Here is a 14,358-nt window from a genome sequence, read left to right as displayed (position 1 = left end):
AAAGCAATACGCTGGCCTTTGAAAATGAAAATGGCACCTAGATCTTTACATGTGGCAGTACACATGAGGTAGGCTTTTACTGGTTCATTTGTACTCTTTCCAGACCTGCTTTGAATGAGCATGATGCAAATAAAAAATGGCTTTTATAACAATATTGTCCAGAAAGATTGTATTCCTATATCTATTTCATTTCACATCTGCCATTTCCGAAGAGTAAATACACTTTATGCATGAATTTCTGAGTACTTGATTGTAAAGGATATTGCTTCATAAGAAAGACTATAGAAAAATAAATCACCGTAATTTTTATGTAAGCTGATGACACAAAACAAATGTTCACAGTTCAGGTTTCTGAGGCTTTCTAAGTGGTCAAGGCCTTAGTCTGATACTCTTCCCACGACTCTGTTAAAAGTTTATTTCTTGATGTGCCATCCAAGATTCAGGACACTTACTTTTATGGGAAGCATGTTCAGGAAAAGGAGTCGAAGTATCTACTCCATTCATGAAGGAGACTTTCAAGAAGGTAATTTCCTTTGGCTCTGATTTATCCCATATCTGGGATGAATACAAGTTTGATTTGTGCAAAATGACTTCTGATCAGGGAGCAACTGCAAGGAACATTTGTGAGCTGAACGAGATAAGGAAAGTACCTTCGGTGTCACGGAATTGATTTGGAATATTTTTCATTTTAACCTTCCATGCAGGTTCCTTAAACTTGTATGTGCACTGAAGAGGAAGTGGGGGGTTGGTGGCCTTGAAATCAAGACAATGGTGTATCCAGAGCCTTCCCACCCAAGGCCAGATTTGTTGTGAAACATCTGTATTCCACCATTTTACTCCCCTTTTTGATAGTGGTTTTGAGCAACACTTTCCAAGTTGCCTGAAAATTGGTTGCAATTGCTAGCTTTTGAATGAAACTTTTGTGGGATATTGCCTGAAGCAGAGAGCCCTGGTTTGGTTTGGTTTGGTTTTTTTTTCACACAAGAAGCATGCTGGCGGACAGACCAGGCAGAACCCTGTTTCAAGAGGCTACTTGATCTTCTAAGCTCACACGGAGCAGTAAAGCTGGTTCTCAGACGTCTCCATTTTCTCCCTGAATCCTTTCTGAATGAAGGTTCTTGCGGCTGCTTACTATTCTTTTAGAGGGTGACACCCATTCTCTATTCTCCTCCACTTTGAATATCATTTTTCAAGCTTTCTGGGAAGCGCTGTTACACTTCTATGAAGAGACTCCAACTGCCAATCTTGAAATATTCTTTGAAACCAGTAACACCAGGTGCTCTGTTCGAGAAGGAGAGGAGGCAGCTCCATAGAATATACAATACAACATTTGTTCGCCGGGAGCACTGGATTTACACACACACACACACACACACAATTGCAGCCTAAATAGCTCAGTGTTTCTCTTGAAACACTCTGACGGTTCAGGAAAGGCAAGGAAACTTTCAAAAACAAAGTATTTTAAAAAATGGAAACAGAAGAATCAAAGGAAACACTAAAAAAAGAGCCCGAGTCAAACACGGCTTGTATTAACATGCTTAACAGAACGGAAGTTGGGAAGTGAGATGAAGTTATACCATCAACCTGCAAGAACGAACGAACTCTTTTAGAATGATGAAAGATCTACTCTTTGTAAGCCATTTGAGAGGGGGCGGATTTGTTTTTGTGATATCATTTTAGGAAGATACTGCTAAAATGAGATCATTGCTCACTGGAAGATGCCACTGATTTCTCAGCATAATTTGTGTATGGAGCCAAAGTCAATGGAAGAATAAACATCAATTTGGTGTTTTCTACTCTTGTCAAGAAACTGTTTATTGTCCTTTTGAATTTTCATAAGAGTCTTGCTCTTCAAAGAGCAGAGATCCGCAAAGGAGGAAATTCAGGTCGCAGAGACAACCCCCACCCCAGCCCACACTCAGCGACAGCCTGGGTCTGACCCCTCCAGCTCCCAGCCACTCGAACAGTGTGGCCAAACAGGCCTGGGCTATCCTAGCCCACGGTCACCGGTTTAAAACATGATAAACATCAGGGTGTCAGGGTGGCTCAGTGGGTTAAAGCCTCTGCCTTCAGCTCGGGTCATGATCTCAGGGTCCTGGGATTGGGCCCCGCATCAGGCTCTCTCTCTGCCTGCCTCTCTGCCTACTTGTGATCTCTGTTTGTCAAATAATTAAATAAAATCTATAAAAAACAACAACAACGTGATAAACATCAAATCCTTTTGGATGTGTATTGATGTTTTCTAGCACATCTGACAATTTTTGTTTGTTTTACTTTATAATTGTTTTATCCAAAGCAAATTTTAAAACATAATTTTTTTCTTTAAAAATGGGGATTTTAAAAATATTTTTAAATATTTAAGTGGATTTTTTTAAAACCACAGTTCCTTTACGCTATCCTACAATACAGCCCACCCTCATTACGCAGTTTCTGTATTTAATAGCAATGTATTTGACCAGAAAACTGTATTAGGCTGACCCATTTATTTTTTATCTCTTAATTATTTCTTCAAACTTATTATCTCTTCTAAACCAAGCGTGGGTTGCTACATGTCTCTTTTGAGGCAGGTAGTTAACTTCCCTTCCTGCTTTCAGAGGACAATGTTTTAAAATTTCTCTTCTCCTAAACTTTCACAGGTATGGCTGCTTTTGATTTGTTGTGATGGATATTAGATACCAATAGCCCTGTATACCCGTCAGAGCCTTGCCTTGATGTAATCCGTTGTGTGTGTGCACACATGTATGTGTGTGTATATTTATTGCTTAATTATACCACAGTGGAATTAACATCCCCCTTTGTATCTTTATTGCTATTTCCTTACCTCTGCCTTTGAAGGCAGTGTGTGCTAGGGTAGAGTTAGGCCGAAATGCTCTCATGTCAACCTCTTGACTAATTCAGCAAACTCTAGGGAAGCATTCTTGCATTTTAGAGCAGCATACCTGTAGACCTCCCAAACCTGAATGGCGATCCCCAAATTACATTACTTTAAACCCAAACACCATGATGTATTCTCATAACTGTCTTTCTGGGTTTCAGGTTCATGAAGTGACCCAACCATCTTTACTATTTCTATTTTCTGTTCATTTTAATGTGGCTAAGGAGTGTGAGTCCTTCCTTCTTTACAGTGGAGTTCTGGGTCTTTAAAGACCTAAGTTTGCCAGCTATTCTATCCCAAGTCTTTGCAATAAAATGCCTCCAGAAGAGAGGTGAAAGGGCTGGAGAAACGCCTTTCTACCCTCCGGCTTATTAGAGAGGAGGAAGGGCTTCTCCACAGGATGAAAGAAATAATCCAGGAAGGAAGCCAGGAAGAAAAGGGGGTGGAGGGAAACTTAAGCCAGTGTCAAGAGGTTGGTGAATGGAAGAATGTGAGACAGAAGAGAAGAATGGAGAAGCCACTCTCATAATCCTCACCATCCACCCCCGAAGGCCTATTTCACAGGCTGCTTCTCCCTGGAGCCACCCCTCCTCTCCCATCCCCCCTTCTCCTACCACTGCAATCCAGAATGTTTTATCTGCATCTCCCTTAGAGTCCTCACCAATTTCTACTTTGTGTTGTGTTTGTGCTATCTCCTGTAAGCCCTCCATTCATTCAACATGGAATAAACAATCACTGAGCACCTTCCTTGATGGCAAGGCACTTGACTAGGTGTCAGGGATATGAAGATGATTGAGACATGATCCCTGCCCTCAGGAGGCTCACGGTCCTGGCCTGGCGCTTGCCTACAGCACCAGGCACAACCTCTGCCTACTCCACCATCTTGTTCCTATATCATTTCTCTGTCAGTGCAGGCCCTCTTGCCTGAAATGTTCTCTCTTTCCTTTCCCTTGTTTGTCTTTTGAGGTTCGGGCACAGACTCTTCAGGGAGGTTTTCTTGAACTGCCAGGCTGAGTTCCCACACCATATGTACACTTTTCTTTTAGCACTTCTCATAAATTGAAGTTTTCTTTGCAAATCTGTCTCCCCCAGCGCAATCAGGGCAGGCACCTTGCCTTCTGGTCTTTGATTCTCTAGGCTCAAGCGTAACACCTGTTCAGTAGTAGATACCCATTAAATATAAGCTGAATAAGTAACTGATTAGCCCAGTTCATAATACTCTCTAAGGTGAGGTGAGAAAGATATCACTTATCCCTTTTTATAGGAAGGGATGGTACAATGGACTGATCATTTGTGTTCCCACTGTCCCAAAATTTATATGTTGAAGCCTATTCCCTAGTGTGATACTATTTGGATGTGGGGCCTTTGGAAGGTGATTAGATCATGATGGTGGAGCCCTCGTGGTTGGGATTAGTGCCCTTACAGGAAGAAACACAAAAGAGAGACTCTTTCTCTTCCAAATGAGGACACAGCAAGAAGACAGCCCTTTGCAAACCAGAAAGAGAGCCCTCATCAGACATAGACCAGACTGGCAACCTGCTCTATGACTTTTCAGCCTCTAGAACTATGACAAATTTCTTTATTTAAGCCAGCAGCCTATATAGTACTTTATGAAAAAAGCCTAAACTCAGTAAGACAAATGGAGAGGACAAATGACCTGACTCCAAATACAAGTGATGGTAGGGCTGGGCAAGATGCCACATTTTCTGCTCTATCCATGAGACTAAGTAAATTTGCTATTAGAAAAAAAATATGCCTTTCCCCTCTGTGTCAGCTTAGGAGGAGTATTTGGATGGGAGATAAAAATACAAGGGGACAGACATGGCAGGAGACCATGAGTGAAACACACCCATTTTCTGTGGTCCCTAGAGAATATAGGATGAGAGTAAGTACTGTTGCATGTATTCTATCCCTGGTCAGTTCAAGAAGGGAAAAGAATACGGGTCAAAGGAAGCAAGGTATAAAGCAGATCCGCAAGTGAGTACCCGTCCTGGGCAAGAACACACATGCAAATGTACCCAGACAAAGGGGACCCGTGTGGAATCAGACCAAAGCTGGAATAAAAACCAAGCTGCTTGGGGAGTAAAGCTGTGATCCCGGAAAAACGGGAAACAGCTCGACAGATTTATGAATGAATTTCTAATGCGCAGATACCTTTGACTTCCATACGAGGATAACCAACGGGAGCACAAAGCAGTGGGAGGGGCCTGACTGGCCTATCTGAATCCGGAAGTCCTGGGGTTGGGTCTCTGTCCTCCAGCTGGCAGGCTCGGTCACTTCCAGCAAGTCACTTAAGTTCTCTGAACCTGAGCTTCCTCGCGAGATGATAGGACGCTGTATTTGTATAGGGTTGCTGTGAGGACTGACTCTCTTTTTAATAAGAAGTTCGGATTCGATCTTCGAATGATTACGTTCACGACTGGATTCGGTTGTCCTCGAGTTTCCCCAAAAGCTTCTAGGCAGATATGCCTGTAAGTCTCAAAAGTGAGGTTTCCGTTCTTCATCTCCCCCAGCGGCAAGGGAGTTTGGACAACAACTACTTGTGGGGCTTTAGTGGTGGTTGTTTTTTCTCCCCTTCTATGAGATGAAACATTTAAGGCAGAAGGGGGTTGGGAAAGGCTTTGGGACCAGCCAACTTGAGCCACAGCACGCAAGCGCCAATGGCAAGAGCACGCGCACGCGCACAAACACACAGAAGCAAGGGGTCATGGGACGAACAAAGTTAAGCAGTAGCTTGGGATGAGGAATCTAATTAAGTAGTAGATTAAGTGTAACAGGGACAGTGGCATGGAATAGCCCATTAAGAGAAACTGCTGAAGCAGCCCCACACTGGTTTCCAGGAATAACTCCTAGGCATATTTCCAACAAAACTGAGTAGGAGATGGAGTTGCTGCTTTTAGGATCTCCCTTTTTCATTACCGGAAGCCACCGTTTGCTTTCACTTTTCACTTCTTCTCCCCTTTACCCTCAACTCTAATTATTTTTGATACCCCTAAATCAGCACTCTCTAATGCCATTTTAGGGTGAGCTCCATTTTCCAGGGCTTTCTCTTTCTCTTGCTTATCCCCAATATCAATGATCCTATGTTTAAATTTCTCAGATTCCAATGATTGATTATTGCCTCTATGGTGAAAGGAAGGAAGGAAGACAGACAGGCAGGCAGGCAGACAGGAAAAAAGACAGGAAGAAACAATTTTAAGCTAAGATGGTTTACCCCTCTTTAATATTTACATTTTAATAGCAGCTGTTAATGTCTAAATGAAAAATCAACAGGTAGTATAGGCAAGATTTGGAGCATTGAAGGACAGGACCAGTGGAAGAGAGATTTTCAGACTAGGGGACCTTGCTTTAAGCTGACGCATTATTACACCCCCTACATTGGCTAAGCTAAAGGCTAACCCTTCTAACAAAATCCCAGAGCTGAGATGCAGGAAGGGAATGCAGAATGGATTTGCCATTAATTGGTGTGTGGTGTGATAGGACAGGGTGGTGGTGCACCAGAACTGGGTGGGGAAGGACAGATCTGTCAAAACACTAGAAGAAAAACTGATGTGCTAAGAAAAGATGACACAGGGTTTAAAATAAAGCTCGATAAAAAGCTACCCAGTTAGGTAACGCCCAATCAAAACAGTACCGGTAATGGACTAATTACTGGCAGAAAGATACAACTGTGAATGGGGTGGGTCTTGGGGACGGGGTATAAGGAGTATAGGAGTGAGAGAGAGTCTACTGAAGATAAATAAAAGTTAACTTTACATTAAAGGACACACCAGGCACAATTAAAGAAATTGCCTTTGCTTAGTCTTCCGTAAATTATCTTCTTTTCTTTCCCCCTTTGTACTTAGCTACAAGTGTGTGCTATTAGAAAGTCATCAATAAAAAATAAGGGTAGATAAAGTAGGGAACAATTACTCACTATATAAAATACTGACTTTATAAAAAGAATTCTTGAGTTTTTAAGTGTTATTTAAAATACAATCCAAATATCCAAGATCTTTTTAAAAAATGAACAGAACAAGCTTTTAAGAATTCTATTTCATAAGGAAAGGCCAGCCCATGTAATAGGAAATAAAGCTTTCAGTTGATTTAGTTCTGCATTAAGAAAAAAAAAAAAAAACAAGAAACATACAGTGCTAATAGATAAAGGAGATGGAAAAATGCGGCCCACCTTCAGCTGTCATAAGGGGTCATTTTATACGCAGTGCCAGGAAGCTCCTGTTTCAACAAGAAGGATTCATTAAGTAGAGTGAAAGTCAATAAAAATGAGTTTTATTAAAAAGAACTGATGTAATTAAAGGTATTAGTGAAAACTAGCCCAGTTATGAAGGGGAAATGACTCAGCAGCTGTCTAAGAAGTGAAACGATATACCATAGAATCTTCTCCCAATTTAACTTATTGCAGGGAAAAAAAAAAGATACTCTACATAATTTGTAACAGCCAAGGTGAATGCCCGCATGATGGGGGAAGAAATACTCACATAAAGCTGTCGTTCTTCAGACAATAGTGAATTACAATACTGACCACGTTCACATCCCAGCAATCCGGTTGTGGCCGTAGTAAGCAAGCCCCCGCGTGACTCAGACCGACACGGCTTAAGGGGGAGAGGTGATTCTCATCCATACTATTCTGTACGTTAAGACTGAAATGAGAATATTCGGTCTCTGGAATATTTAAAGCTGCATCCTGGGGAAAACTGATTTAAGACGCTCTCAGAATGGCAGATCAAATGATGTTTCTGAGAGGGACAAAAAGTGTGTGTGGGGGGAAGCCAGTCAAATGACAGAGCAGCCACATATTAAAGGGCAGCAGAGTGGCTGTGCAATACGGTTTTCAAAAAGAATCCTTCTATCCAAGTTTTTGTGGTCTTAGTCACATGGTTTGAATATGGAACAAAAATCCACATGCCTCGGGACCAAGTCATGTGCGTGCGGGGCATTTCTGCAGAGCTCGGATGTATGGCCGTGCATGGGAGCCAGAGGCAACACGTGAATCACCAGCACCTTCGCCCCCTAGGGAGCCCCCAGCTTAGCGTCAGGATCGGAACACTGCCCTGGGAGACACAGAAACCGCCGGCGGCTTGGATTTGCTGGTGATGCCAGATGACAAGCCACTGCCTAGTCTAACACCTTCTACCATAACACCATCAAAAGGATTAGGTGCTTACCAGCTAAAAAATAAAATTAAAAGGTGGATCAGAAGATGCTCCAAGCGGCGGAAAGCTTAGTGCAGGGCTCTCCTGGCTGCCTCACCCTCCCGCCAAGGGGGAAAATAAAGAGGAGTATTGTGAGAAGAAGGGGATGGAAGAAGTTTGGAAATTTCCAGTTACAAAAATAATAAACAGCTCACAATAAGATCAGTTACAAATGGATGGCACTCTCCAAATTAGGCTGGAACATTTTTCATCCGTTCCGTGATCCACACAACCTTTCTTGTCGACCCCAGAGACTTGCTAGGACAATCAGATGAAATATTGTCTGCAAGCATGATTTATAGGAACTATAAACCCTTCAATAATTTATTGTGGCATGTGGTCTAAATGGTTAAAAAACAAAACAGAACACGTCAGGAAGCCTGAAGAAGAATATCTGACGTGGTCAGGCCTTTATCACGTCCCTGGGTCTGCAGGCACTTCTCGAAACGTCTGCCTCTGCCCTCAGAACCATGTAGCTGGGGCAGTGAAAGGGAGATTGTCTAATAGAAGTATAAAAAAAAGTTGGGTGGCCAACTTTGGGGGTGATTTTGTGATCTAATTACTATTGACTTTTCATGATGTGCAAGGGAAAAACATTAGAAAAGTTTTGGTGAATCTGAGACTTTAAGCTTATCTTAAAGCTCTTTCTGCCCACAGACTGCTGCTCTATTAACAAGTGAAAGCAAAAACGAAAACTACTACTTTCTATCTCTGACTATGGCTTAGGATCAGGGTTTCCCAACTTTGCTGTTTGTCACTCCTCAGGCAGAGGTGTGTTCTGCTCAGTTCCCTTCTTAATGGGTGTGTCTTAGGAAGAGAAGAGAAAAAAGCACGCTGGTTTGAACTAAAATTAATCATGCCTTTTGATACTTATAAAGCTAATTTCCACCCAACCTTCCAATGATGGGTAGTCTCTATGTCAAAGTATCATGCAAGGATACGTTTAAAAATGGATCAGTCTTAGGGCCCCTGGGTGGCTCAGTCAGTTTCGCGACCAACTAGGTTTGGGCTGAGGTCATGATCTCAGGGAGCTGAGCTCAAGCCCCGCGATGGGCTTGATGCTCAACAGCGAGTCTGCTTGGGATTCTTTCCCTCTCCCTCTGCCTTTCCCTGCTTATGTGCACTTGTTCTCTCAAAATAAATAAATAAATAAAATCTTAAAAAAAAAAGATCAGGTTACACAGATATGCTCAATTTTTGAAAATACATCAAAGTGTATGTACACTTATGTACTTTTTCTGTTGTAAATTTTACTTCAGTAAGAACTTTTTTTAAAAAGTGGTGCACCCTCTAAGTTGACAGAATCCAGTCTGATTTGGTCTGACCGGTACTTTGACACCACCTGTTCTCAAACTTCCTACTTCCCACTGGTCAGGAAGCAACTGATCAACAGAAATTGGACTGGCTTCTGAAGCTTAAAGCTGAGACACAGAATATATAAATAAACATTTTTACTCTTCCTATAAATCATGGGTTCAGTAAGTGGGTTTGTGAATTCAATGGATTACAGGTTTACAGATCCACGGATATTCTGAAGTCAGTGGGTGATAGCTTGGTTATTTGGATTTTGTTCTATTTTTGAAATGTCTTAAAAACCTTTTAGATTCTAGGGGTGCCTGGGTGGCTCAGTGGGCTAGAGCCTCTGCCTTCAGCTCGGGTCATGATCCTGGAGTCCTGGGATAGAGTCCCACCTCAGGCTCTCTGCTTGGTAGGGAGCCTTCTTCCTCCTCTCTCTCTGCCTGCCTCTCTGCCTACTTGTGATCTCTGTCAAATAAATAAATAAAATCTTTAAAAAAAACTTTTAGATTCTACATCTTCTATATGTAAGAAATTTAGAAAAGTGAGTCAAAACCATCTATTCAATTTATTTACATTGACAAAGGGTTTTCCCATTGATATATGATGGGGTCTCATTTAATGGTAATTTAGAATCTTGGAAGATCCTTTGAAAATGATCATGCTATGATTTTTTAACCCCCCCATTTTATAGATGAAGAGCCCGAGATGTAAAGAGGTTAAATGATAAGCCTATAAACGTACAGATATTCACAAGCAGAATATGGACTAGAATTCAGGTTTCCTAACTACTAAACCAATTCATTTTTGTTCTAGCATTTTCGTTTCCACTTACTACTGTGGATTCACAGAATTGTGAACAACTAAAAAGAGATGATGTGAAATGAAGTTACTATGTGACATGAAAATTTTAATTTACTGTGATATTCACTCATTCTAAAAAACAGAGCCAAGAAATCCTGTGTTCCTAAGTAGTTACTGACTTCTAGAAACTGGTTAGTATCAGTTGAGGAACTCATATGTTAAAAAAAAACACTAGCACTCATATTGGGTATTGTGTTTATTGTTACCAGTGGGAGCTGTGTGGGTTATTTTACCTTCTTATTCAAGAACATATTCTGTCAGAAGAGCACCAAATGACCTTAGACCAGCCAGAATAGAATCAATCAGACCCTTCTGAGATATCTGACATCTGAGATAGATTTGATGTTATTATAAAACTTCTCAGCTTGAGAACATTTGGACTAGTTTTATCCTACAATGGCTTTTCAAGGACTGTTTACCTGCTATGGATCATTACTATTTGTAAATGGTAATAATTACTTAAAGTCAAAACTATTTACTGTGTTCATTCTGTTTTCCCCGGTCATATATGACTCAGACTCACTGACTGTAAAGCAAAGTAGATGCATTATTCTCCAACCAATTTACCTCCTGGCTTTATATTATGGGTAATGTACTGTGACTTGGTATTGTGACCCTTATTCAGATTAAAATGATAAGTTTCCTTGATCATGGCTGCATAACATTTACAGCCTGATTCAGTATACTTCTAATAACAGAAATTGCTAGATTAAACCAGGCTTCAAAAGCAACCACCAAAGAAAATGAATTCACAGCATAAAATACTGAGGCAGCTGTTAATATCTTTTTTTTTTTTTTAGCTGTTAATATCTTATTGTACTCTCACCCAAGACTCCCAGGTGACTGGACATGAACTGCACTTTCCTCTCAAGCCTGAAGAAATGATTACATGTTTCATGGCACTTGTACCCACAGATGACCCGTGGGCCGTCAGTATCTACCAACGCTCATAAGTAGATTCTACGTACTGTAGAAATTCTAGCATAGAGGTAATATTAAATACATACCATTCTAGTCCCCAGCAACAAAGAGGGCATGATGTGAAATAAATTCATCCAGCAGATAGTGAACACCAATTCTGGCAATTGGAGTTTAAAAGAGGTAACCCATGGGAAGGGTTTAGCACAGGGACTGGTATGTGATAAACACTATAAGGACTATCAGAGTCACACTTCCTAAAGGAAGTGACATTGACGCTGATATGGGAAGGACTGGAAGAATTAAGGAGGCAGGTGGTGGAGTAGGGTGAGGGTAGTCAAAGGCAAAAGATGGCAGCATCACGGGGCACTATCAGGGTTCAGGAAAACTAGGGCATCAAAGCTGGGCTAGGGTTGGGGCTACGGCTACGGAAATGAGCAGAAGGCAAAGTGCAAAGAGCCCCATTGCTTTTGCTACAGAGCTCAGTTTTTATCATTTGTGCAGTAAGAATCCGAAACAGCAGTGCTTTCCACGCCATAGGATCTCATCTATTAGTTAGCTCTGAAATCATTTTCATGGGTTTCAACCAGCACTGCTTTCTCAACAAGAGAGATCAAAATAGAATACGACAGGATGGAACAGAAAACATAAAACATGTGTGTGTGTGTGTGTGTGTGTGTGTGTGTGTGTGTATTTAGTCATGATGATAAATTTATTTCTAATTGTGAGCCATAAAAATAAATGGTTTGAAGTTCACTTCTCTGAAATATTTATGGGGGAACGAGACAAACAGTGTTGCCCTTTAGAAAATCAACTTGGCTGGCTGTGGTGTAGAAAGGACTGGTGGGGACAGGCCTGAGTACAGGAAGAACAGCTGCGATAGTCAGGAAACAGATGATAGTGTGCAATGGAGGGCGAGGCTGTACGGATGGACAGAATTTCTGCGAGTGACACCGGGATGCTGAGGAGACCAAGGTACTGAGAAGGATGCCAGAAATGCAACCCGGGTTGTCGAAGGTTCTACCTTGAGAAATTGGTTGGGTTTTTGTTGCCCTTCTCTGAGGCAAGGAACACCAGAGCAAAAGCAGTCTGGGAGGCAGAAGAAAATTATTAGGTTGGGCACACTGAGATGCCAGGTTGAAAATATGGAGGATCAGCACAATTTGGATAAATTTTTCTGTAGGATATTTTTATTTACAAACCAATCATTATCAAGTGTCTATTGTCTGATGCTAGAAGTTAGCACCAAAATTTGGCACTAATGTTAGAAATACATATACATGGTGGTTTCTCATTTGCTTGTTTTGTGGTAAGGAAACAGAGTGAGTACATAGGAATTTGTAAGTGTCCACACACTGGGGACAGGATGAAAAAAAAAAAAGACATCTTAAGCAAATGTAAGTAAGAACCATTATTAACAGAAAAAGGTTGAAAACAATGTATAGGAACATCTAGCATAAAAGTTGATACATAGTAGATGCTTTATAAATGTTAGTTTTTCTTTCCCTCCACTTTCTTATACCTTGTCTGTGGGTCTGAAGATATGGCAATACAAACTAATTACATGAGTATATCTCAGGTGAGCTGATAGTTAGATTTATGAGAAGATTCTATGACTCATGAGCAAAACAGACCATGTTCTTTATTTTACAAGGGCTACCAAGAGGTCAATGGGCCAATTCACGGTGTTATCTCTAGTAAGGAGGCTGAAACTCGTCACATGCATTCTGTACCCCTCACCTCTGTCTGATTTTTAAGACTTTTCTTCAATTCCTTTCCTTAAAAAATATCAATGAGAATTTTTAAAAGTCACTTTAAATCTTTTTTTTTTTTTAATAATTCAAAGCTCACAGACAGGTAGACCGATGGGTAAATAGAAAAGAGACAGACAGATGGTTGAAATTGATGGATGGCTGCATATTTGATTACTAATCAATGTCCTATGAGTTTTGAGTAGCTGAACTGGTTCCATGAACCGTGTTTCCTTCTTTTTAAAAAGGTGGTTATTATGAAAAAAATTCAAACATATACAAAGGAGAGAGAAGTATCATTTCAATGGTAAATGTTTAAGTATGAATCTCCAAAAGGTAAGGACACTTAAAAAATGTAAGCATAACACTATCATACCTAAAAAAAAGTTAACAGTAATTCCAGTAATTCCTTAATACCATCACACATCATTAGACACTTATTATTTCTGGATCAATTTATGAAACAGATACTCAGTTAGTTAAACTTAGGATAAGAGCAAGAACTTTACCAAGGATCCTTCACTTCACTGTCTGAGGCTGGGATTCCTCCAGCAATTCCTTCACCTTCTTTCTGTCTTCTTATGTCCCTCCCATTCTGCCTCATCTCCTTCAAGTACAACTCCAATTCACGTGCCAAAGCAAGCACGCTCACATGCGCGCACACACAAACACACATACACAACGGGTAGAAAGCTTTAAAATTTGCTGGTTATGTGAAAATGAATGCTTGATATAAACATGAAAACTGTAACACAGCAGAGAAACAGGCTGAACAAGCTCTTAAGAAAACTCGTCTTAAAAGAATTATCAAGGGAGAGGAGACAAGACAGAGGAGGAGCAGCAGGCTGAGACAACATCAGGTCGCAGGAGTTCAGTTAGATAGTTATCAAACCATTCCAAACACCTACAAACTCAAGAGGACATGGAAGAGAAAAGAGCAGCAATTCTAGAAACAGAAAAACCGACCACTTTCTGAAAGACAGGACATGTAGAGAAGTGAATCTGAAGCGATGGGAAGATAGGCTGGAGGGGAAGGGCTGGATCCAGGCAAGTGGCAGAGCAATGGAGTACAAAATTTAAATGTTTAAAAGTCTGCTCCACTGAGGGACATTGCTCCAGAGGCTAAACAGGGGTAGAGCCCTCATGAGGACAGTGTGATCCCAGGTTCCACGGGGTCACAGAAGGATCGGGGGTGTCGGATGGTAGCAGAGCTCACAGGTATCAGAGAGGAGAAGCTGGCTACAAAGATGGAGCCAAGGAGTGAGCTCTCAGCTTTGGGTTACCTTAAACTGTGATCTGTGGCACTGTTGGACCACTGCTCTTTGAGCAGGGACCCCACAAGTGGCAGATCTGGGGAGATTCACCTTCCTTCTCTGGACGCAGGAATCTGCTGGGTTTGGAGACTCCAAATAGGGCCATGGGCCAGAGACAGAGACGCTCCACTACAAGCCGAGTGAGCTTG

The 14,358-nt window shown here is 41.3% G+C and overlaps 1 protein-coding gene across 7 annotated transcripts in view; it reads right to left on the bottom strand.

Moving 5' to 3' along the window:
• The window catches only part of STAU2 (staufen double-stranded RNA binding protein 2), a 330,383-nt gene that overhangs the window by 37,748 nt on the left and 278,277 nt on the right, over nucleotides 1-14,358 (bottom strand). Inside the window, exon 13 of one of the 7 annotated variants that reach the window (XM_044245456.1) lies at nucleotides 7,495-7,515. The exons of the other annotated variants lie outside the window; for them this stretch is intronic. Within the exon in view, the coding sequence (XP_044101391.1) occupies nucleotides 7,510-7,515 (6 nt within the window). The 3' untranslated portion in view covers nucleotides 7,495-7,509. Of the gene's footprint in view, nucleotides 1-7,494; nucleotides 7,516-14,358 lie in introns of those variants that run through there. 7 annotated transcript variants of the gene reach the window in all.

The sequence above is a fragment of the Neovison vison genome, chromosome 4 (genome assembly GCF_020171115.1).
Source record: "Neovison vison isolate M4711 chromosome 4, ASM_NN_V1, whole genome shotgun sequence".
Taxonomy (NCBI): domain Eukaryota; kingdom Metazoa; phylum Chordata; class Mammalia; order Carnivora; family Mustelidae; genus Neogale; species Neogale vison.
Note: the sequence above shows the minus strand (reverse complement) of the source record. Positions and strands in the feature narration are given on the sequence as shown.